At 41.7% G+C, this 24,344-nt stretch overlaps 1 protein-coding gene across 8 annotated transcripts in view; it reads right to left on the bottom strand.

The window, feature by feature from the left end:
* The window catches only part of CDC42BPA (CDC42 binding protein kinase alpha), a 190,097-nt gene that overhangs the window by 124,767 nt on the left and 40,986 nt on the right, over window positions 1–24,344 (bottom strand). For all 8 annotated transcript variants that reach the window (XM_056853948.1, XM_056853941.1, XM_056853945.1 and 5 more), the window contains exon 2: window positions 10,277–10,368. In XM_056853948.1, coding sequence (XP_056709926.1) covers window positions 10,277–10,368 — 92 coding nt within the window. The remainder of the gene's footprint in view (window positions 1–10,276; window positions 10,369–24,344) is intronic.

Here is a 24,344-nt window from a genome sequence, read left to right as displayed (position 1 = left end):
TGTTCATTGTGCAGGTACTGAAAATATTTCTGCTTGCTTATGAGCATATTTTTCACATAATTATGCTCTGACTTTAAGCTGCAACTTCTCAACTGGATTTTATCGAATGCTGTGAGTGAACACTGTGGATGAAGGCTGAATTGTACTCAGGGTCAGGGTGTCCCGTGTGAAATTTGCCTGGGAGAAGGATAGTCCAACTTTTGGTCTGATTCTCTGGCGTATTAACATGTGTGCATTAACTTAAGCCAATTTACTTTTTAGTTAGACTATCTAAACCTCACCTTTCTCAATATGCTTACAGCAATATACTTTTCTGCCTATGTGGCTTAGGCCTCATTCTACTCTGCTGCTATTTGTTTCTCAGGTTCTTTGATATGTCAGGAAATCTTCTTTCTGTGAGTAACCCACTAGCTTTTGAAACATTTGCTACCTCTCCATGTAGCAAAATATAAGTGAATGGAAAGATGACCTATGCTAATGGAAAGATGACCTATGCTACTGCTCTGATGCTAAATTAATACAGGGTTATTTGCATGAATTGGGTCACCAGATCCCCAGCTGCACTAAAGGGGCAAAATGGCAGTCTTAGGGTGATGGATGACTTGGGAAAGCCAGAACAGGCCATGAAAGCATCCACAGAGCTGCCACCTTTTCCCTAATGGAATAACCTCCTCTAGCCTCTGAGGTACCCTGGGTGGCTGAGCCAAACGGTCTTGATCCCAACTTGGTGGGATGGAGCCAGCAAGCTCTGATCTGTAACTGTGAATATTATTGCTAACTTGGGGCAAAAACGCACGGTCACTTTATCCTCCTTTAATCCCTGTTTCAGCCAGGATTCAGCCTGGATCGAACGCATGCGTTTCGCCTAATGTGCGTTCGATCCTGGCTAAAACAGGGATTAAAGGAGGATAAAGCGACCATGCGTTTTCACCCTATGTCTGTGGCAGGAAGAGAAGTCACTCAGCTGTCACTGGTTCATTTGGGTGGGGGGAGGAAGGATCCACTCCACAATCCCAGAAACAGATGAGCCCAGCCATGTACTGCTTGGTCTAGCTTTTGATCTTTGTCCAGTCCTGGTAGGTAGGGGATGACCCATACCTCAAACCAAGGAAGGGAGGGGGGATGTTCCTCAGAGTGCAAGTGAACTTTAGCTGGCACTGTTTTTCTGTTTCTTTAGCCAATCCTGCTATACATTTGCCTTTCCTGTACATTGTTTTTCTATCTCTGCTTCCTGCTTAAATTATACTCATAGTAGAATAGAGCCTGTTTAGAAACCAACCAGTTTGATCCCTGGGAAAGAGGAACAGCCTTCTTTCAGCCAAAGTGATGCTGGCAATCATATCAACAACCACCAGGCTGTAAAGTCCTGCTGCTAAATGCCAGGCCAGTCACAGGAAAAAAACAGCAGCCATCCAGGATTTAATCCTGGATGAGAGGGCTGACCTAGCGTGTATCATTGAGACTTGGCTAGGTGAGGGCGTGTATCATTGAGACTTGGCTAGGTGACCTCTTCTAATTGTGCCCTCCGGGGTACTCAGTGATACATCAGCATAGGTCTGGCAGGCAGGGAGGCGGTGTTGCTGTAGTCTGTAAGGATTCTACCCCCCAGCATGGTGACCCATCCAGGACACTACTGGTTTTGAGGTTGTGTACCTAATGTTGGGACTAAGAGATCGGATTGGGATTCTGTTGGTGCACTGCCCACCCCAGTGCCTAACAATCTCCCTGCCTGAGCTGACAGAGGTGGTCTTGGTGTTGGCGATCCCTAGCTGGTTGTCCTGGAGAACTTTTGACATTCATGACAAGTATGTCATATCAGGAGCAGCTCAGGAATTCATGGCCTCCATGACAGCCACGGTCCTGTCTCAGGTAATAACCTGTCCTAACTATTGTGCAGGCCGTACTCGAGCTGGTATTTTGTTCTGGGTGGGAGGAATAGAATCTGAGGGTGAAGGAACTGATGCCACTTCCTTTGTCACAGACAAATCACTTTTGGCTTGGGTTTAAACTTATAGGGATACCAAGACACTGCAGAGGTGGGAGAGCTATTAAAATGATCTGCCCCCAGAACCAGATGGATCCAAATGACTTTCTGATGGCTCTAGGGGATTTTCCTTTTGAAATGGTTGGTGTTCCTGTCAATGTCCTGAGTGTACTGCAGAATAAAGAAATGACCTGGGTAATTGAGATGAACACTCCTAGGAGCCCTCTCTTAGATCTAAGAGCCTGTGCAGCACCTTTGTTTACTGAGGAACTGCGGATGATAAAAAGACATGGGCAATGGCTAGCGTGACAATGTAGAAAAACTCTGGATGAATACAAAGCATGGGCTAGAACTCATTTTAAAGTCTACACTGTAGTGGTGATGGCAGCGAAGAAACAATATTTCTCTGTCACCATTGCATTTGTACACTGTAGACCTGCAGAACACTTCCAGGTGGTCAGAGGCCCACGGAAAAAGGTGCACTGCTCTGCCTGCAATCATTTTGCTCCACACTTTGTGGATAAGATCTCTCACATCCATTCTAACTTGGAATCTTCATCACCAGTAACAAGATCAGATGCTCCCAGGCTGCCTATTTATCCAGTTGTGTGGGATGCCTTTCAGCCTGCTCAGTCTGTGGACAGAATTCTTGCAAGTTTGAGACCTACCATCTGCTTATAAAACCCCTGCCCCTCCTGGCTGCTCAAAATCTGCCAGGGCTAGTGAACTAGGTCGAGGAGACAGTAAATGCCTCCCAGAGAAAGAGGATGGGTACATAAGAAAGGCCATGCTGGATCGGACCTAGCCCATCAAGTCCGGCAGTCTGTTCACACAGTGGCCAACTAGGTGCCTCTAGGAAGCCCACAAACAAGACGACTGCAGCAGCAGCATCCTGCCTGTGTTCCACAGCACCTAATATAATAGGCACGCTTCTCTGATCCTGGAGAGAATAGGTATGCATCATGACTACTATCCATTTTTACTAGTAACCATGAATAGCCCTGTACTGCACAAACATGGAGGTTACCCTGTCTTGAAGCAGGCAGTGATGCATCCACTCCTAAAGAAACCCATTCTGGACACAAGAGAGTTGAATTAACTATCACCATCTCAAACAATCGCCCATTCTTGAGCAAGGTGACTAAACAAGTGGTAGATGGGCAACTTCAGGTATTCCTGATGGTATAGATCCATTCCAATCGGGTTTCAGGAGTGGTTATGCTACTAAAACAGCCCATGTTGCCCTGGTCGATGACCTTCCCTGGGAGATGGACAGGGGGAGTGTGACCTTGTTCATTCTCCTGGACCGTTTAGTGGTGGTTCTGGACCAAAGGTACATTTCGACTGCGGTGCTGAGGGACTGCTGCTTGACCCTTTGGCCTCTGGGGTCTCACAAGGTTCCATCTTGTCCCTCATGCTTTTTAACATCTATATAAAGCTGCAGGGAGAGGGAATCCAGACATTTGGGCTGGGCTGCCACCAATATGTGGATGGTACTCAGGTCTATCTCCCAATTCCAGCAGATCCTAGGGAGGCTGTGGAAAATGTAAACAGGGGTCTAGAGGCAGTTTTGGGCTGGATGAGGCTAACAAGCTGAAATTTAATCCTAACAATGGAGCTGCTACTAGTTAGGAAAGTCTGGCTTTACATGGGGCTGCCCTAGAAGTCTGTTCAGAAGTTACCGCTGGCTCAGAATGCTGTGGCCAGAATGCTGACTGGAGTGGATGTAGGGACAATATAACTACAGTCTTGTTCCATCTAGACAAGCTTTCAATTTGCTTCTGAGCCCAATTAAAGGGCATGGTATTGACCTTTAAAACCTAATATGGCTTGGGTCTGCATACCTGAAGGAACCAACGACTCCAGTCATCTCCAGAGGCCCTGCTTCATATGCCCCTGCCATCAGAGGCTAGACAGGTATCAGCCTGAGAAAAGGCCTTCTCAGTCGTGGCACCAAAACTTTGGAGTTCCCTCCCCACAGAGATTCATCTTTCTCCCTTCTACAGCTGTCTTCTGCTAGTGGGTGAAGATTTTTTTGTTTTGTTTGGCAATTCCCTCACTAACTCTTATTAGTCCTCCTCCTTGTGTGTTTTTATGTGTATATATTTTATGTATTTAGGTTTGATTTAATTGTGATAGATATAATTTGTTTTTTTAATGTCTAAAACTTTCTAATTATCATCACCTTGGGGACACTGGATTGGATAGAAATGTTTTAAGTAAATGAATATTCAAAGAAAGGGATGGAAGGGAGCAAGAAGCCAGGAAGGGGGGAGCTCATTATCTCTTCACACACCCATACACATCTAGCGTTAGTGGACCCTGGGCCATCTCTTCGAGTTATTACACTAGGGAAATTCTCCCTTACTAGATGTTACCAATACACCATTGACACCCAGCTCTGTATTTCTTTGTGCATACAACTTGTTCCTGCTGCATCCATCCTGAGTCAGTGCTCAGTTACTGTGGTCAAGTGGCTAAAGATGAGCAAGCTGCAATTGAACCCTGACAAGTTGGAGATGATACTGGTTGGTAAAGCTTGAATGTTATTGAGCTTCCCACATTTGATGGAGTTCATCAGACCCTTTCTGATATGGTTAGGAGTCTAGTGGTTATACCCTGATACGTACAGCTCACTTTAAATAGCTGGTCTGTCAAACGCCAACTCTTAGGGGCCGTTAGATGGGATTTTGAGGGAAATTTCACCAATTCGAAAATCAACGGTACATTTTGAGCAGCATAAATCCGTATTGCAAATCACACAATTATATAATTTGTTGCCATCTCTGCTACCACACCATCCCTTTCTTCCCCCTCAACAACAAGAAAGTACAACTCCCTTACTGCAAGGTATATATATTCCAAGAGCCGATGTGGTATAGGGGTTAGAATGTCAGACTAGGATCTGGGGGACACATGAAGCTGCCTTATACTGAATCAGACCCTTGGTCCATCAAAGTATTGTCTACTCAGACTGGCAGCGGCTTTCCATGGTCTCAGGCAGAGAAAGGTCTTTCACATCACCTACTTGCCTAGTCCCTTTAACTGGAGATGCTAGGGATTGAACCTGGGACCTTCTGCATGCCAAGCAGATGCTCTACCACTAAGCCATGGCCCCTCCCAGGTGCGACTCTCCATTCATCCATGGAAGCTTGCTGGGTGACATAAGACCATCTAGTCCAACATGCTGAACATAACAGCCAATCAGTTGCCCTGAAGGGCCAAACAAACAGGGCATAGAAGCTGAAGCCCTCCACTGCTGCTCCCTCACAACACTGGTATTCAGATGCTTGCTTCTGTAGACAGAGGCTCTCATCAGTCACCACTGGCTATTGATGGACCTTTCCTCCATGAATCTGTTAACCCCCTTCTAAAACTATCTATGTTTGTGGCAATCACTACCTCCATTGGCAGTGAATGCCACAGTTTAATTACTTGTTAAATAAAAAGTATTTCTTTTGGTCTGTCCGGAACCTATTTCTCAACAATTTTATTGAGTGTCCCCAATTTCTAGTATAACTGGAGAGGGAGGCAAAACTTCATCAACTCACTTGCTCCACCACATGCACAAGTGTATAAACATCTATCATATTAACTTCTATCATGTCTCCCCTTACATGTCTTTTTTCTAGACTGGAATGGCTCAGGCTCTCTAGCCTTTCCTCAATGGAATGGTGCTCCAATCCCCTAATCAGTCTGCAGTATCAATTTTGCGATATGGTTACCAGAACTGAACACAGTTCCTGGACCAGTCATTCACTCACAGCCTACCCTACCTCACAGGGTTGTTGTGAGGATAAGTGTGATCTTCCTCTTCCTGCTGTGGTACAGTTCAGAATCCTACAACCTCTCTTTACCATAACTTTCTGCATTACATGTAGATTGGCCACTAGAGTTCCCACACTCTGGTTACATCCACATAAAGGGAAATACTGCCACCCTGCTCCTTTTTGTGACACCATCACAGGCCCTGGAACAAAGGGGAGAATTCCACTCGTCCCTGACCAGCACTGCCCCAGTTTCTAGGAGAGGCAATGCTGATCTGGGAAAGATATGTAGTACTGACCCCACATGACTATCTGGAGGCCTGCGCTGCTGATATGTTCTATAAAACCACCCAGTAAATCAATAAATCTTCTTTATTATTTACATACAATGACTGCCTCAGTGATCTCTGTGTCCTACTTGCTCGCCACAAAACCTACCCCACGCCAGTGAACCCAAAGCCTAAAGGCTTGTAACTGAGCAGAAGGTTTACACCTTAAAACAAACCTGGTTCCCTGAAATCATAAGAGGCTGTGTGGGTCCCCTCCGCTGGTATAAAAGGCCTGCCACACATATAAGTAGTAGAAGTATATCTATCATGTACACAAAGCCAAATGTTATCAACCAACAATTTTGTCTAACTTCGGGTTCTGCAAAATATGACAAAAACATGAAATCAGAATTTAAGTGCCCCAGTAGCTGATCATGCAGGAGTATCCCACACCCTCTGCACCCAGTAAGAAAATATTAAATATCATTTTGAGAGTCACACGACTGATTCCGAACTGTCTTCGCATGCAAAGCTAAAACACTTCTCTCATAACAAAGTTTCCACCTTTGTTGCACACCACAATGCTTTCAAAGAGATTGGTATCCTCTTGATCCTGTGGGCTAGTTAAGTCTAACTGCACTCTCCCCATCCATCTCCAACCTCCAATCTGGCTGCCAGCCAATTTTGGAAGAAAAAAGAAAGAAATGACAACACTACAGCTTGATTAAAGCATAACCATAAAAGGCTCTTCAGGAGCTCAAGCCACTCAGTCACAGCGAATTTATATTTACAAATGAAAGACAGGAACTGCAACACCAAAAATTGGATGGAATAATTATTAGTTCCCAGAATTGCAATGGTATAATAATCAGGGCTGGCTTCCTTCACAATCTTACACTTGTAAAAATAAAATAGAATCCAGGAATATATTAGAGTGAGGGGACAGCTGACAACGCTGTTTAGTTTCATAGTTGTTCTGAATATTTTTATGTCTCTCACCAGCAACAGTCATGCTTAATGCATTTCTCATCAATTTACATCTGGTACAAATTTCCCAGAACTTGGTGTTTTTAAGGAATATGCCACTGGCAACAATCTATTTTTTACCCCAAACAGCCAAAGCATTCACTAAGAGTCACCAGAGGTTACACAGCACTTTATTAGCTCTCTGCTGAAGTAAAAATAAATTACTTACATAGCACTCGAACCATGAAGAAATTAATATTTCACAGGACAAATAAGCAGATGTTACATTGTTTTGTAGAAATTAATTTTCATACTATATGTTATGCCACAGCTAATGTGACATTGGCTGTAAACAAATCTAGTATATATTTACACAATGACACATGCTTTCTCCAACAGCAAGGTCTACATAGAAATCATGGCTTTATGTCATAGAATTTCATGTATATGCAACTATACACATACACTGATCAACATATGGAAAGGCAAGTCCTGTTGCCATGAGTTAATACACCCTTCCATGTGTACCGTGAATGTCTGCGCAGTGCTAGCAAAAAAGAAAAATTATGCTTTTTACTAAATATGCTCCAGCACATAAATACACTTTAAAAGTTCCAGAACCATCAACTGTTAAAGAAATACAATATTTGGAAGTGATGGTCATACTTTTTTTTAAAAAATACTAAAAGTCTAGTCCCTGTGATTTATTAAAACTGAAGAGTTAATGTTTTTAAAAGTGTATTTTTCCTCCATGAGCAGCTTGCTAAAAATTCCTGGTATGTGCTGATATAAACATTTTGATTTTAGTTGGGGGGGGGGGGCTAAAATCCTTCTTCCAACTGTTTTCCACATTTCCCACAAACAGTAATGCTGTCTGGCTTGCTCTCAAACCATTTCTGCCTCTCACAAAGTTAGTTCTCTCGTATACTTGTACATCAACACATTTGCCTTTCCTTCGTCAAACATTTGAATGGCAGTTATGGGGGGTGGGATCAGCTAACAGATTCCTACTGCTTCTTGGATGAGCAAATGTTTAAATGGAAACACACTACAGGTGGTAGGAATGTTAAGGAGTTAGTAACTTTGTTCCCATTTGGATTTCCAAGGAAGTGCTTACATTAGAGTTGCCAGGTGCCCGCTGGTGGCGGGCAAACCCCCAGCAATTTACCCCTCTGCCCGCTGACCATCTGAGGGTCGGTGGGCAAATGTGCACGCACGAGGACATACCATGAGTGTCACTTCCAGTTTAGAACCGGACTTTTCGCCTCGTGAGGGGCCTTATACCTCTTAGTTTGAGGGTAAAGGGCCCACTCAAAGGGCCGCTTTACCACTCAAACTAAGAGGTAAAGGCCTTTTATGAGGCGGCACTTCCGATTCTAAACTGGAAGTGACGCGCGTGCACACACACATGCTTTCCGAAAACAGCCTCCCGCCGGAGGAGAAGAGGGACCTGGCAACTCTAGCTTACATGCATTTGAACACTAACAAAAAAACAACAACACCTTGTTATCTGAGTAAGGTGCAACAGACAGGAAACAGCAACAGTCCCTTCCCCTCTCTAAATTAAAGAACACCTTGTGGTGCAACCCAGGGATTTTCCTTGTAATATGTACAGTCCTGCAAACTGAAGGATGGACAACAAAGAAGGTCTGTAATCAGTTACTGCACTGCTGCCCCGTCTTGCTCCAAAAACAACAACAAAAATTTCACCAAGGGAGCACACAAGCCACCCTCTCTCTGTACTACCCAGGTTTCCGCTGCATCTTACATGACTTTTCTGAGATTTTCATTTGGTCTTGGAAACTACCTCGGAGAGCTTTATTGCATCAGTGTCTCTTGAAGCGATACATTTGGAATTATGCTATGGGTTATAAAATCAGGGGCTGACTGACCATTGGAGTCACTGGGAACATGGCTGCCAACACTGTGGAGGACCAACAACAGATGTGCAGGAAGAGCCACCTCACCCATTGCGTGTTGCAGCACAATCCTTGAGCCACTTGCACTTAGATTTGACCCACCAGCCCAGGCAAGCTCTCCAGAAGGGGGTGCCTGCCCAGTGCTTTCTTACAGAGTGCCCTTGGCTGGCCAGAAAAAAGTCAAGGGGCCAGCCCCACCCGGCTGTGGCGGCACTTCGTATCTATTGCTTCTGACTCACCCTGAGGCTGCTTGGTTTGATGGGCACCATGGTGGGAGAAGAAGCAGAGGGGATGGAAGTGTTGCCAGGACTCATATCTTTTGCAATTTTGTTAAGGTCTGTAACACAGAACTTTAAAGAGAGGCTTTGGAGTCTCTTGATGACTTCTGTAATCTGTTGACTGTTAGGGAAGGGGCCTTTCGTAGAAATTATTTACAAGGTTTCTCCTGGCACTCTTAACAGTTTGATGCTTTTTTGTTTTATGTTTTTTTTACAGTTTCTAATCTGTTGCCTACCTCAGGTCCCAATTGCTTTTAAATATTTTAAATAAATACACTTGAAGTCCACTCTGTATAAAATTATCAGTAAAGAGGTACACAAATCTCCTGTGAAACTGCGCCCATCATCCAAATAATTTTGTTTCCCCTTGAAATTTCTCAAACATTTTTACATGAGGAAGAATCCATAACTTCACTTCAAATTTCACATCAGAAGAAATCTATATGGCAATTCAAAAATCAGCAACAATGTTTTGTTAAATTTTTGCTGATCCTCACTTCAGACATCAAGAGTTAAACATTTTATCCAGAAACAAGCACATAGGTGTGTTTGTGCTGCGAATATTGTCTACAAACACAAAACAAATAAATGTACGCTTTAAAGCTGAGTAACAAGGCAATAAGATGGAAGAGTAGCAGGAAAGCACTTTTAAAATTTAGGAGATGTTGGGAAATGGCCACTCTAAAACAAAAAAAAAGGAAACTTAAAGTGAGTACTCGCAAAAGTAAAAGAAGTGCCTATTAATAAGGTTCTTGCTGAAAAGAAAAAAATGGGCTCCTGATTTTCAAAAGCACACTGATTTTTTAGATAAACAATTTCCAATCCATAAGCCCTTTAAAACAAAAGACAATATAATGCCACTAGCAAATGCTACACCATAATGCCCCTGGTCAATGAAGAATGCTAACCATCAATTAAAAAGAACACTGCATAAACTGAAGGTAAATTTGTAACCAGAAGCTCTATACAATGGTTACTACATCCAAATGTATCCTCTAAGATTTCATTGTACATACCGGTACTATGTTTCCAAGGTACACTAACATTTTACTAGAGAATACTGCTAGGACACTCTGCTCAAAGCAACTCTTACCTCCCCGAAGGCTCCTCGGCCAATCACCTTCAAGATTTCAAAGTCTTCTTTATGCAGTCGCATCTGTTTCACTTTAAAAGTGAAAGGCTTGGCTAAACAAAAGGAAAATGGCAATTATTTTAAGAAGCAAAGTAGCATTAGTAATTAAAGCCTGTTTATGATTCAGATTTCAGTACAGTTGTGCGCATACAATTGTGTATGTGTACAGCATAACATGCTGTTTTAAACTAATACAGAGCATCTACATTTGTTTTGTGGTGAAAACTGATGATCTACACAAAACTTTGAGATGTCTCTCTAACATTCTATGAAGCATCCATATAGTATGTTGTCACTGGTAATATTCAAGTTAAGACCTAGATGGATGTACACTTCTAGAAGCATTATATAAATTGCCATTCCTCTCACCTAACACAAGACCAAACTACTCCAGGTGTGTTGATTCTGTCACAGAGCCTTGGATTTTCAGAATAAGTGAGTCTTTCCCTTTAAAAAAAACTGTACGAGGTTGAATCAGCTTGCAAGGTACCTGAAGACTCCCCTGCCTGAAGACCAACTAATTGCAACAGTAGGAAATTGTTTGCACATTTTTTCCAGAATTTTTTTTTGGGGGGGGGGGGGGATTGAAATATATGCATTAGTTACATTCCTATCAAACCTAAACTTCTTTAACTCATTTAACAACATAAAATGTATAATCTATAATGGGTTAGTTAGCATATAAATCTGTACTATTTGGCATATGTATACAATTTAAAAGTATAAATGTTTCTGTTTTCTGAAAGAAAATTTTCAAATATATGCTACCATAGAACATGGTTCTTAATTTTTGACATCTGAGAGGAAGCAAAAAATACAAGTTGAAGGTCAAAGACAAATTCTGTAGTAAACAAAATAAAGTATAAGAAGTCACACTAGCAAGAACTATCAGTATATCTGGATTTTAAGATAAACTTAAACTTTATAGAATTGAAAACACTGAATTCTTTAATATTATATTATTACACATATTGTTGCCAAAATTATTTACATTTAAACAAATAGTGAAAATAAAATATATCTGTACAGTAGACATAAAAATTATCTATTGCTGTACACACACAAAATTCATAGAGCACATTTTGAGTAAAACCTTGTCTTTCATCTCATTCATTCCAACAACAAAAAATCATGGGGGAAGCAGCTTTTTCTCCCCCCCCCCCCCCTGGCCTTCACATCTCTTGACCTGAGTAGAATTCTGAGCAGATCTACTGAGGATTGCTAATTTGGTCTTTAAACTTCATGACCCTTCATGTCCTTTTGTGTAGTAAATGTTGCCTTTTGCACTTCAGGCCTTCAATTCACAAGAACTGGCTGCCCCAAGTCTATGATTTACATAAGAATTAATGATGTTCTTATAAAACATAGTTACTTGTACAGCAAAACTTCTAATCACAGGTAGGCTCCTATGAATTTAACTAGGATTGTATTACTCAGTCATATCGCTGAGTGACCAGATGCAAAAGTCCTGGCCCTGGTACTTTTAATAGGCATGTTAAAAACGGAAGTTTAAGCAGTTATTTCTTCTATATAATTTTGAAAAGATACAAGAGTCCTGAATTCTAGTGAATATGATCATTGTAAGATCCCAGTAAATGGAAAGGTGGAAACATTAACATTCAACCCCTAAGGAAAATGAAACCTTTATGGTAAACGCCGTGGAATACTTTACAAGAGATAAATCTACATCTGCTCAAACGTAAACTACATGCAGGTTTGAAGTACAGTTCAATTATAAACTAAGATGGGTTTAGAGGGAACTGGTAAGAATACTTGTTTTAGTTGTGCTTTCTACTCTGCTTAAAAGTTCTTTCACATCTCATGGCCATTCAGATATTAGGGGTTTGTTGTGTTTTTTTAAGACACAGGAATGTTTTTTTCAAATATGCCATGTATCAGCAAACCAGAATAGCCTACTTTCCCCAAATACCACATTTTCAGCTGGAAGCAGCTCAGTATAAGGACAGAGCTTTAGTCTCTAAGTATGAACTTCAAAATATTCAGAGGTTTCCAGAAAGAATACTGATTTTTTAACAAATGTTGCTATTTAGAATGTCTGTGTGACTGCTGATTATTTTTGGTGCAGACATAAAAATATCTTAAGTCATGTTTAGATTACTTTTCATAACAAACAGACAAGGCAATATAAGACTCAAGGGTTCTGTAAAGACACAGATAGCACAAGAATAATTAATTCCCTGGAAATTTTATTTTTGAACACTTTCTATGACTGAGAGGTCATTTTGCTAATAATAATGTTACATCAGTGTGCATGGTGTTTCCAGGGTGCAAGACAAGACAGTAGGTCCCTACCCCAAGGAGCTTACAGTATACAGTTTGAAATCATAAAGACAAAACAGTAAGAAGAATAAACAGAAGAATGTGTGGTCATTTCAGTTCCATGTACTTAAGACTTCGGTTCAGTTATATATGCCTTATCATTCATGGACATAATCATTTGCCAGCTGTGTTCACTTCTAGCAATTTTATTGCCACAAAACCAAGAAGAAAATATTTTCAAGACAGTCTCCCATAGTTCCACTCAGCAAAAATGCCCAAGCAAATACATTAGAAATTGGTTCGACAACAGAAAGCAGAGAGTAGGAATAAATGGACGGTTCTCACACTGGAAGGAAGCAAGCAGTAGAGTCTCACAAGGGACAGTACTGAAACTGGTGCTGTTCAATTTGTCTATAAATTATCTGGAAACTAGGATAAGTAATGAAACAGCCAAGTTTGCCAATGATACCAAACATATGAATGAGTTTCATTCCAGAAGTTCATTTGCTAGTTGGGTGTTTGGAACTTGGAACACATAGAGATCACATAACCGGTGGTTAGGGCCCCCGGTTACACTATGTAAGCCTATTTTTTGCACCTCCAGAGCAACTGGTTGGCTGCTGTTGGAAACAGCAGGACTAGATGGACCACTGCTCTGATCCAGCAGATTCTACATATAATTTTTGTTCTTAACACATAAAGTAGTTGAAATACTGTACATTAGCAATGAGAACAGAAAGTTCCAGTGCAAAAAGAGCGCCTGTATGAAAATGAGCATTTAGGCATAGCTTGATTATAACTTTTGGCGTATCTTCAAAGCGGCTGTTAAGTAGTGAACTACTGATAGAGTAACAGCCTTATCATTACCAGACAGCAGATAAATTAAGTGGTAGTCATGAGAACAGACAGTTCCAATGATGATGAGGGTGGAGGAATCTTTGAAGAGTAGCAACTGGGCAGCAGCAGTAGTGGAAGGTGACACTGGCAGAGGATCTTTCGTAGACAACGGCAGTGACACTTCAATTAACCAAGGTTACTACTGCGCAGAAGAAGGCAATAGTAAACCTCTTATGACCAACCTTTAGCTCAAAAACCCTATGAGACAATTCAAAATGAAAAAGATATAGTGCTGGAAGATGGTTCCCACAGGTTGGATGGCACTCAATCAGCTAGTGGGGGAAGAGTGGAGGACAAGTACAAGTAGCACTATTCATAATGACACAACTGGACTAAAGCCAAAAGGACGTTCAGTTGTTGATGTCAATGGATGCAAAAGGATGCAAAAGTCCAAGGCTGTTTGACGCATATAATAGGAACGTGGAACATGAGAAGCATGAATCAAGGTAAGCTTGAAATTAGAACGGAGCGTTTAAAATTAGAAATGGAAAGTTTTAACATTTCAGTCCTCAGAGTGAGTGAACTAAAGTGGACTGGATTTGACATTTTCAGCCAGAAAATTAGAAAGTGTTTTATTAAGGAAATGACAAAAACAGAAGAAACAGAGTTGCATTAATAGTGAAGCGAGATGTAGCACAGACAGTCAGGAGCTATAATGCAAAGTCTGACAGAATAATATCAGTCAGGCTTCAGGGAAAGCCTATCAACAAATCTATCATTCCAGTTTATGCCCGAACTACAGATGCTGATGAGGACAAAATGGAAAGCTTTTATGCAAGTGTCCAGGAAGAAACTGATCACATACCTACACAAGATATGCTGACAATCATAGGTGTCTGGAACACAAAAGTAGGAAACAAAGCAGAATCCAATATTGTTGGAAGATTTGGGCTAGGAGCATGAAATGAAGCAGGGGAGCGACTCAGAATTCTGTGAAGACAAAAATTTGCTCATTGCGAACTCATTTCAGGCAATCAAACAGATGATTGTATATGTGGACATCATCAGATAGTCAATATAGAAATCAAATAGATTGCATAATTGGAAGAATAAGATGGAGAAGCTCTATTCTCTCTGCTAAGACCAGAAGCCAACTGTGGTATAGACCATAAATTGTTAATATCAAAAATTAGAATAAAGCTGAAGAAAAACACCAAAGCCTTCATAGTGCCAAAATTACTAAGCAACATTCCTGAAAAGTTTAAAGATCATGTAAAGAACAGATTTTCATTACTAAGCTCAAGTGAATGTGAACCAGAACTATGGGTTTAAACGAGAGATATTATCAAGTAGGAATGTGCAAGACTATTCCTGCAACCAAAAGAAATAAAAAATCTTGATGGATGACTGAGGAAACTCTTAAAATTGCTAAAGATAAATGAGAAGTAAAAGGTGACAGAAACAGAATCAAAAGTCTAAATGCAGTGTTCCAGCAACTAGCATGTAGAGACAAAGAGAACTATTATAATAACCAGTGTAAAGAAATAGATGAGAACAACAAAAGAATGGAGTAATGCTGGTTGGGAAGGCAGAGGTCTTGAAGGACATTATGCTCCCCACTTTTGATGGGGTTCAGCTGACCCTTGTGATTCAGTTAAGAGCCTCGGGGTTATATTGGACCCAGCAACATTATTGATGGGGAAGCAAGTTAATGCAACTGCAAAAAAAAAAGGCTTTCTTTCAACTCAGCCTAGCTTGAAAAATGGGTCCTTACCTGGATACAGTTGATCCAGCTACCTGGATAACTGCCACGGTGACATTGAGACTAGACTACTGCAGTGCACTGTACATTGGTCTTCCCTCAAAATCAATTCAGAAACTCCAGCTGGTACAGAATGCCACAACTCAGCTATTATCGGGAACTAGATGGAGCATGCATGTTACTGCAGTCACTCCACTGGCTACCCATCAGTTACCAGGCTCAATTTAAAATACTAGTTATCACATACAAAGCTCTTCATGGCCTTGGATACTCATTTATGCGTATCTCTCCCCCTATGCTCCACCACGACAGCTTCACTCATCTGAGCAGAGCCTTCTGCTGGTGCCAAGCTGCAAATGGGCAAAATCAACAACTGCCCATAAACATGCCTTCTCTGCTGTGGCCCCCACCTTGTGGAATGGTCTGCTTGAAGAAGTCAGGAAGGATCCCACTCTCCTGGCTTTCTGTGATTTATTCTGTGATTGATTCTGTGCAAAACTGATTTATTCAAGCGGGCTTTTCTATGAAGGCAATAGCATAGCACTGCATGAAATGATTCATAAAGTTACTTGGACAATTTATTAGCGACTCTGGTCTATACTACTGTGTACAGGTTGCTATAAGCTGAATTCTACCATACAATTTTGCATCATTTAATGGGTCATGTTAACACTTAAGCTTTGCTTCAGTTCTGGTTTTTTAGGTTTCTGGTTGGTTCTACAACCCAAATCCTATTTCACTATTGAATGTCCCATCTTGTTGATTGCATTAACTCACTCTGTGTAATCCACCTTGAGTCCCAGTGAGAACGGCAGACTACTATAAATAACGTACACAAATAAAATAAATATATAACAAGGGGCAGAAGAGTCAGCCCAGACTATGCTTCATAGCCAGAAAGGGAGGATAGAAGAACTATTTCTGACATCCTGCTGGATGTGTACCGAATCCATTCATAAGACTGACTTCTTGACAGATCTTCAGTGAAACTGTGAATTTGACAAAGCAACTTACAATAGAAAGGGAGCCACATAAAATGGCCACAGGCTCTTCACGATTAAACACAGACACTAACACCGTCAGGCTCGAGTTCTGCAAATGCTGCTGCAGTCCAGTACGATAGCACTGAAGTGTGAGGATTTCTTCTCTGCAGCCTTGCTCTTTAATATGATTACGTCATAAGAAAAACAAGGAGGGGGGGAAACCTACATTTTCCAGAAAGCATCATTTTAAATTAAAAAAGGGAGTGAGAATAATTTCATTCACAAGCTCAAGCTGTCAAAGGAACAACAGTACACAAAAGAAAAAGGAAATGGGAAGGGAAGGGAAGCAAGCCCTCACAGAAACACAAACACATTCCAAAAGAGATAGAGTGTGAGTGTGCGTGCATGCACGCACACACACACATACACACAAGGCTTTGATAGAAGTGGCTGCCGATTTTCTGTCTAGCAGATGAGGAAAAACCCTACAGTCTGCAGCGTTGGCAGATAGATAACCAAATGTTATTTAAACCAAGGTTAAAAGAAAAACAAAAGCCATAAACTTGCTTCCCAGTTTTAATGGTTCTTGATCTGTTTTCACTCTTTCAGAATCATACTTCACATACTTTCCCCAACAAATAGAGAGTGTCAACATCTGTGAGTGAAGGTATGTGATATTGCAACAGTAGAAAAACTGGTACTACCCAACCCTCTGAAATATAGTATTTACTCAAATGAAAGACTAGGCTTTTCCCCAGATGTGCCATAAAAAAATCTGCATATAAGTTACACTTATGTCCAATAACAAAACTTTTTTAGGGGTATGTAACATCTTTAAGAGAGCTGTCTTATATTCAAGGTTATCTTCCTTTTGAGTAAATACATTAATCTCCTCATCACTCAGAATCTACACTGCTTCTTTTATATCAGCTGCATTCAGAAATAATGAGAAGCTGTAATTAAACTGAGATGGGGCATGAAAACAGTGGGCGAAAACGCATGGTCGCTTTAGCCTCCTTTATTCCATTTCAGCCAGGATTCATCCAAGATCGAACGCATGCGTTTCGCCGAACGAGCGTTCGATCCTGGCTGAATCCTGGCTGAAACAGGGAATAAAGGAGGCTAAAGCGACCATGCATTTTCGCCCACTAGCATGTAGCAGTGCTCATGTACTCCCTTAGCTCCTCCCACTTCCCTGTTCCTCTTGCATGTCGGGCTTTCGGTTAAATCCCAGTTTAAGACCCCATTTGCTGAGGAACCTGCACTGCCATCATGGTGAACTGGAGTGTGTTAAAACTAGGTGGTTCTGGCCTTTAAGCTCTGCATACGCGAGGGAGAGCAAAAGTGGAGGAACAAGGGGAATGCACAAGCACAGCAACCGTGACCTTCTTCACTTAACTTCAGCTGGTTAAGACACCTGAATGAAGTCTAAATTTTCAACAAAGTGAAAAGCATGCTCGTGCTCTTCCAGCCCATGTTCGTGGGAAAGTTACTCGCTTAAATAGTTTTCCTTCGACTGAAAGGATAAAAGTCATCTTTGTAATACATGGCAGCCAAGCCTGTAATGAACTGAGAATTACAAAATTAGTAACTCTGTACCAAATATAAATAGAGTGGAATTCATTGTAAAGATGCTTGATGAAATTTTCTGGCACTGAAAACTGCATTTTCTGAAGTCCTTGTTTATTGTGTCCTCTACAGTTTCCATAAACAGCCTGCCTTCATATAAACCAGAATAGGCAGTCCTTTCTCTATCACATCTGTTTATACAACTTATTCTGCTGATTATGGTATTGCATAAAACAGCACTTGGTTTTATTTTTATATCACGCCTTCTTTTACTATTATACTTAATTGGTATGAGATGGTTTGTGATAATTCTCTGTGCAATATATTGAAGCTAACATTGTATAATTTGGTGGATCCGTCCACCCGGTCTCCCTATTTCCTAGCTCTGCTAATGTATTTAACTTTAAATGCTGTGGAACACATTGCCCCTTCTTGCAATAGATTTTTGTATCCCTTTGTGTTCTGAATTTCTAAGTGCTGGATTTGAGGCAGAAATGGCTTCCAAATGATCACAGTGAGTGTGACAGGGGAGGACATCCTTGTTGATTCTCCTGGACCTCTTAAAGGCTTTCAGTACAATAGACCACAGTATGCTTCTGAAGAGGTTGGCCTAATTAGGAGTAGGGGACGGCATGCTTTGGTAGCTCTGCTCTTACTTGACTCGCTGATTCCAGAAAGGTGATAAAACTTAGCCCTGTGGCATTTATGCTGTGGAATCCCCCTCAGGGATACACCTTGTCACCCATGTTGTTTAAAATCTACATGAAACCACCTGGAGAAATCATCAGGTGAGTTAGAGTGAAGTGCCACCATAATGCAGATGACACCCAGCTCTGTTTCTCCTTAACAGCTGAGTCAGGTGGCTGTGCAGAAGAGCTTAACAGGTAGCTGGAGTAGGTAATGGGATGGATGAGGGCCAATAAACTGAAGCTCAGTCCAGACAAGACTGAAGTGCTGTTGGCCATGAAAACGCTGGTCGGGGATTGAGGAGTCAGCTTGTCCTGAACAGGGCTGAACTCCCCCTTAAGGAACAGGTTCGTAGCTTGGGGATGTTGTTTGATCCTGGCCTACAGCTGGAGGCTCAGTTCTCAACTGTGACATGTACTGTAGTATGTTTTATCAGCTTTGGCTGATATACCAGCTATAGACAATCCTCAAAATGCATGATCTGGCCAGAGTCATCCATGCTCTGACCACATCCAGAAGTTTTTTTTTCCCTTTTGCACTCCAAACATTGACATTGAACAGCCCTGTATTGCTAACAACCACAGAAGCTGAAATGTTTGAAGGATTTTATGTTCTACTTCTGCATGCTAGACATAAGAAATGATAGCAGATAAAGGTAACTACTTGCAAGCTCTTAATTTGTGAGTTTTGCACTATTTTATCAAAATAACTATGGCTTCATAAGAAGAATTGGAAAACCAACTGATGGAATTCAAAATAAAATGAAAATTTTACAAGGGCATGAAATTCTGTTCTGTTCTAGTATATTTAAAATCCCCAAAACGTCTGGCATAATAGTTCTTTTCCACTGGCAAAGCAAACTGAGACCTTTGCTTTAAGAAGCCCATTTGGAATGATATTTGTTTGTCTGTATCCCTGGAACACTGAGATTTTGGGATGAAATTTGATAAATACATTTACAACATAGTTCTCTACTTCAAGGCTAAACATCTGCTAAAACCTTACACCTGTTTATGCAGGGAAAGGGGGGGAAGAGAAAAAAGGCACAAAATAATTATAATAAATATCTGCAGCAAATGAAAGTGTGTAACAGTGGGGAGATACTTCAATTGCATTTAGGTAACAGTGAGGACTCTCAAACATCATGCTTCAGTAGTCAATACATATGCTACTGCATGTTAAGTCAGAGTAGAGCATCAGAAATCATGAACCCATGCATTCAGGTTGCCTTTAGCATATGATTTTGAATATTTAATTTGGAGCAAGAATTTCTAAAATTATCCCACATGCTCAGAGTTATAAATGGTCATTACTGCACAGAGATTCTTGGTCAAAAGAGCTGTAAATTCCAGTTTTCTACTTGAAACTACCCAAAATTCCTGCTATTCATGGTTATGTATGAATGCATGTTTCTTCATTTAACCGGCTCTTCCAATGCCTACTCTACTGAACAGTTAGATTTGAGTCCGGTAGCACCTTACAAACCAATAAGAGTTTCAGGGCGTAAGCTTTTGAGAGTCAAAGCTCCCTTCATCAGACTCTCAACAGCTTTAACTCTCAAAAGCTTACACCCTGAAACTCTCTAAGGTGCTACCAGACTAGAATCTAACTATTCTACTGCAGACCAACACAGTTACCCTCTGAAACTACTCTACTGAAGAAAGAAATGTAAGGAAATCCTTCCTATCTGACAATATTCCTTGAGTGTTCTGACCAACATGTGAAGCCACTCCTTTTCATAGACCGAGATTTTTCTTATAGTGTCCCAAACCATGTGGAGGTATTTCCTTGGCTCAAATAGAAGGCATATATTAAAATAATGGTCAATAGAGAGCTGGAGGTAGTGATATGTTTTTATGTTTTAAAACCTTAGTGTACTACTTCAGTATTCACAATTTAAGCCCAGATCCAGCAGTAACTTTCCACAGAAAGAAGGCGTAATGGAACTTTCTGGCCTCCCTACTCCGGCTGCAGCCCACTAGGTTCTCTAAAATATTGCTCTTAGGGGATGGGATGAGGAGCAAATCAGAGATCGCTCCCAGTTCTGTAAGAGAAAATTTCAAAAGTTCAAATCCAATGGTTGTTAGAGGGTTCCTGATTTTATGGATCTCCCTTCATCAATACTGAATGGCTGTTAGAAACCAGTGTGGTGTCTATTAGACACCTGGTCTTCTACCACTTCATTGACTCCAATCAAAAAGCAGGAATGGCACAGAAAGAGGCAAGAATCACTACAGAAAACCAAGACTACTGTAGCCTCCTGCAGAGAGTAAACTGGTCCAAGCACTGGGTTCTGACAGTATATTCAACAACCTCTATACCAGTGGTTCCCAACCTGTGGGTCGCGACCCCCTTGGGGGTCGCGAAGTGTTTTCTGGGGGGGTCGTCGCCACGTTATTATCTATAGTATAGAGACATCAATAAATAGTTTGACGAGGCAGATATGAAACGGTGGGGGGGAGTGATGGTGGCAGCCGGAGGGCCAAAGTTCCGCTTCCTGGCAATGCGTGAAAGGGCTTGTCTGGAAAAGAGGGGGCCCAAACCCACGTGGGCATCTCTGTCTCTCCCAGTCAGCCCCCCGCCCAGGGTGTTGCTTTCCAGGGCGGCATTAACAGGCTCCCCCAGTCCTGCCAAGCGCGCAGCCATCCGGGCAGGGGCGGGATTCCTCTGGCTGCGATCCAGCGCGGGGGAAGGACAGGGGGTCGCTGCGGGCGGATCAGCTTGAAAGGGCGTGCGAACCTGAGGGCCATTTCCAGGGTGGGTGGGAGGTGAGGCGAGTCGGGCGGAGGTGGCTTCCCTTCGTCGGCCCGCTGCCGGCCTGCCCCCCTCCAGACTACCTCTGTCCAATCTTTCTTTCTTCCTTTCTTCCTTCTTTCTTTCTCTCCTTCCTTCCTTCCTTCATTTCTTTCCTTCATCTGACAGCCTTGGCCTTCCCCAAAGAGCCTGATTTTTACGCCCTGTGGGGTGGGGGACCACAAGAGTGGAGGGCCTGTCCATGTGCACAGTGTGCCATCAAGTAGCCTCTGAGTTCAGAATTAGGGATCTCCAAAATGTCCTATCATGACCAGCCTTGCTCGTGGCTTGCAAACTGAAGGCCGTGGCTTCCTTGATTGAATCTATCTATCTCATTGTCAAGATTACAAGTCTGTCAGATAGTTTGACAGGTGCAGGTTAGATCAGAGAGATCTAAGGATGATGTAATCAGCCTGGAAAGTACCTGGGGAGCTAGAGAAAGCTGGCCTGATCCAGTTAGAGCCAGGTGGCTGATGCAATGCAGTAGCAATACCAGGACAATTGGATGTCTACTGTGATTGGTGGCTGCAACCACCAGGTGTATATAATGAAGTGAAACCGCAGTTCTATGCGGGATGTTATGAGCGGAGAGTGTGAAAGGAGTATCTGTATATATTTCTGCACTGTACAAATAAACTACACTTTTCTATGTGGCCGTGGACTTTCTGATGGGTATCCTGGACAAGACTGCTAATCCGCTTGGCTTCCGCGTCACTCATGTTGGGTCTTCCTCTTTTCCTGCTGCCTTCAACTTTTCCTAGCGTTATTGTCTTTTCCAGTGAGTCTTGTCTTCCCATGATAGCCGCAGTTTAATCATTTTAGCTTTTAGCAGCACAATCACCCAGATAAAGCTTTTAATGTGTTTTCTTTATCCTATTGAAAATGTCATTTTATGGCTTGCAAATGTGGCGGGGGTCGCAGGTTACTTGGCAATTGTAAAAGGGGGTCACAACTCGAAAAAGGTTGGGAACCACTGCTCTATACAAACAGTTTGATGGAACACATTAATTATCTGTTCATTTGAAGACTGGCTCATTATTGCTGCACACTTAATCACAAGCTATAAGAAAACGGGCCAAAAGAGAATTACAGTATTTAATTCTCTGAGAGATATGGCTATATGTTAGTTGTTCTGGTGCAAATAAGGGCGTTCCCTATGTAAACTGAAATACTAGAAAAACATTTCTATACAAAATCGAAAACTTCCCATAGCTATCATAAAAATGCTTTTTCTCTGCTAAACATATTTCAGACAAGTTTCCTCAAACAGCTATGTTTAGAAGATGTACGGGCTTCAATTAATTTTATTATTATTAGGGTATGTTGATTTTAATAGAGATTGAAGTTATTTTGCATATGATATATTTGATTACTGTAAGATGTTTTAATGGATGTTAGCCGCTCTGAGCCTGGCCTTGGCTGGGATAGAGAGTGGGATAGAAGTTCAATAAATAACATTTTTTCCATTCACATACCTGTCAGTCTTGATAGTATTATGTGCAATGTTTCCACACCATTCAATAACACCTGTGCTTTCTAGTTACCATTTAATACTAATGTTAAAAGTTGCAACTTTGGAAACATCAGTAGCCTTCTGGTAAGAGAACCAACTGGACCACAGGAAAGACACGGAGAGCCAATGTACATAAAATTATTAATTTCAGGTTACCCTTATTCACTGAATAATTGTATAAGATATTTAAACATATGCTTTTTGTGCTTACAACCTTCTTATAAAACTTTTCCTTTTAAATCTTCTACTCATTTTGAACTGTTTGATTTTAATAATTGACAATTAACTCAAAGAAAAGGGACTCACATTAATACAGAGCCTATGCGATTTCCTAGAACCACTTTGCATAAAAATATCGAGAACAATTTGGTCTATGTGCAAAAAGAAACCTCCAACGTTTCATAAGTATCTATGAAGTACTTTGAGAAAACATATGCTATCACACTGCATAAGATCCTAAGACTTTAAAAAGAGAATATTCATCTCACAAGACTAAGGCTGCTACTAAACCCAAGTTTGACTAGGCCTCTGAACATTCTTAAACGGAGCATTGTTTACTCACCGTGAATGCTCCTTCTCTTCTGAGGCGAAGGCGTCTTGGATTAGCGGGTTATTTCCTTGCATCATCCGGGTAGGCAGGACTAAGATCTTGAACTTCCTGTCTGCCCGTTGGCGGGAAATAGCCTGCAATATCTCAGTTCAAACTTGCAAAGCTACCAACAGACAGGAACGAACGAAGCTCCTTGATAACAACACATGACCAACACACATAACGATGAAAACCAAAAATCAACTGTGCCGGGCGGGCAAGACGCCTTCGCCTCAGAAGAGAAGGAGCATTCACGGTGAGTAAACAATGCTCCGTTCTCCTACTGAGGCTCCAGCGTCTTGGATTAGCGGGACCTCCAGGAGCTCTGAAATGGGAGGGAAGGCACTCTATTCCACTACATGCTGCAAAACCCTACGACCAAAGGCAGCTTGGGCCGAGGACCATGTGTTTATCTTATAGTGCTTTACAAACGTAGAAACTGACGACCAGGTAGCGGCCCTGCATATCTCCTCAACTGGGGCTTGATGGTCAAAGGCCGCTGAGGTAGCCGCGCTACGTAAAGAGTGCGCTGTAATACCTTCAGGAACAGAGATCCCAGAGGCCTTGTAGGCCTGAACAATGCAAAGTCTAAGGGTTCTGCTGATAGCCGAAGCCGACATCCGCATTCCCTTCCTTGGATTGCTAATTCCAATAAACAAGAAGTCTGATAAACGGAATTGCTGTGTTCTTTCTATATAAATGTGAAGAGCCCTACGCACATCTAACTTATGCCAGGATCTTTCTACAGAATTTGATGGGTTAGGGCAAAAGGAAGGGAGGTTTATTTCCTGTCTCCTATGAAACTGGGAATTAACCTTAGGAGAGAAGGTAGGATCTGGAATTAAGACCACCTTATCCTTATGGAAGGTGCATAGACCCTTGCGAATTGAAAGGGCTCTGATCTCTGATACCCTTCTGGCAGACGTAATAGAAACTGAAAACAGAACCTTCATGCGAAGAAATTTAACGTGGACCGATCTTAGCGGTTCAAACGGGGCCTTGGTAAGGGCATTGAG

Source organism: Euleptes europaea, chromosome 7 (genome assembly GCF_029931775.1).
Source record: "Euleptes europaea isolate rEulEur1 chromosome 7, rEulEur1.hap1, whole genome shotgun sequence".
Taxonomy (NCBI): Eukaryota; Metazoa; Chordata; class Lepidosauria; order Squamata; family Sphaerodactylidae; genus Euleptes; species Euleptes europaea.
This window is presented reverse-complemented; position numbering and strand designations above follow the sequence as displayed.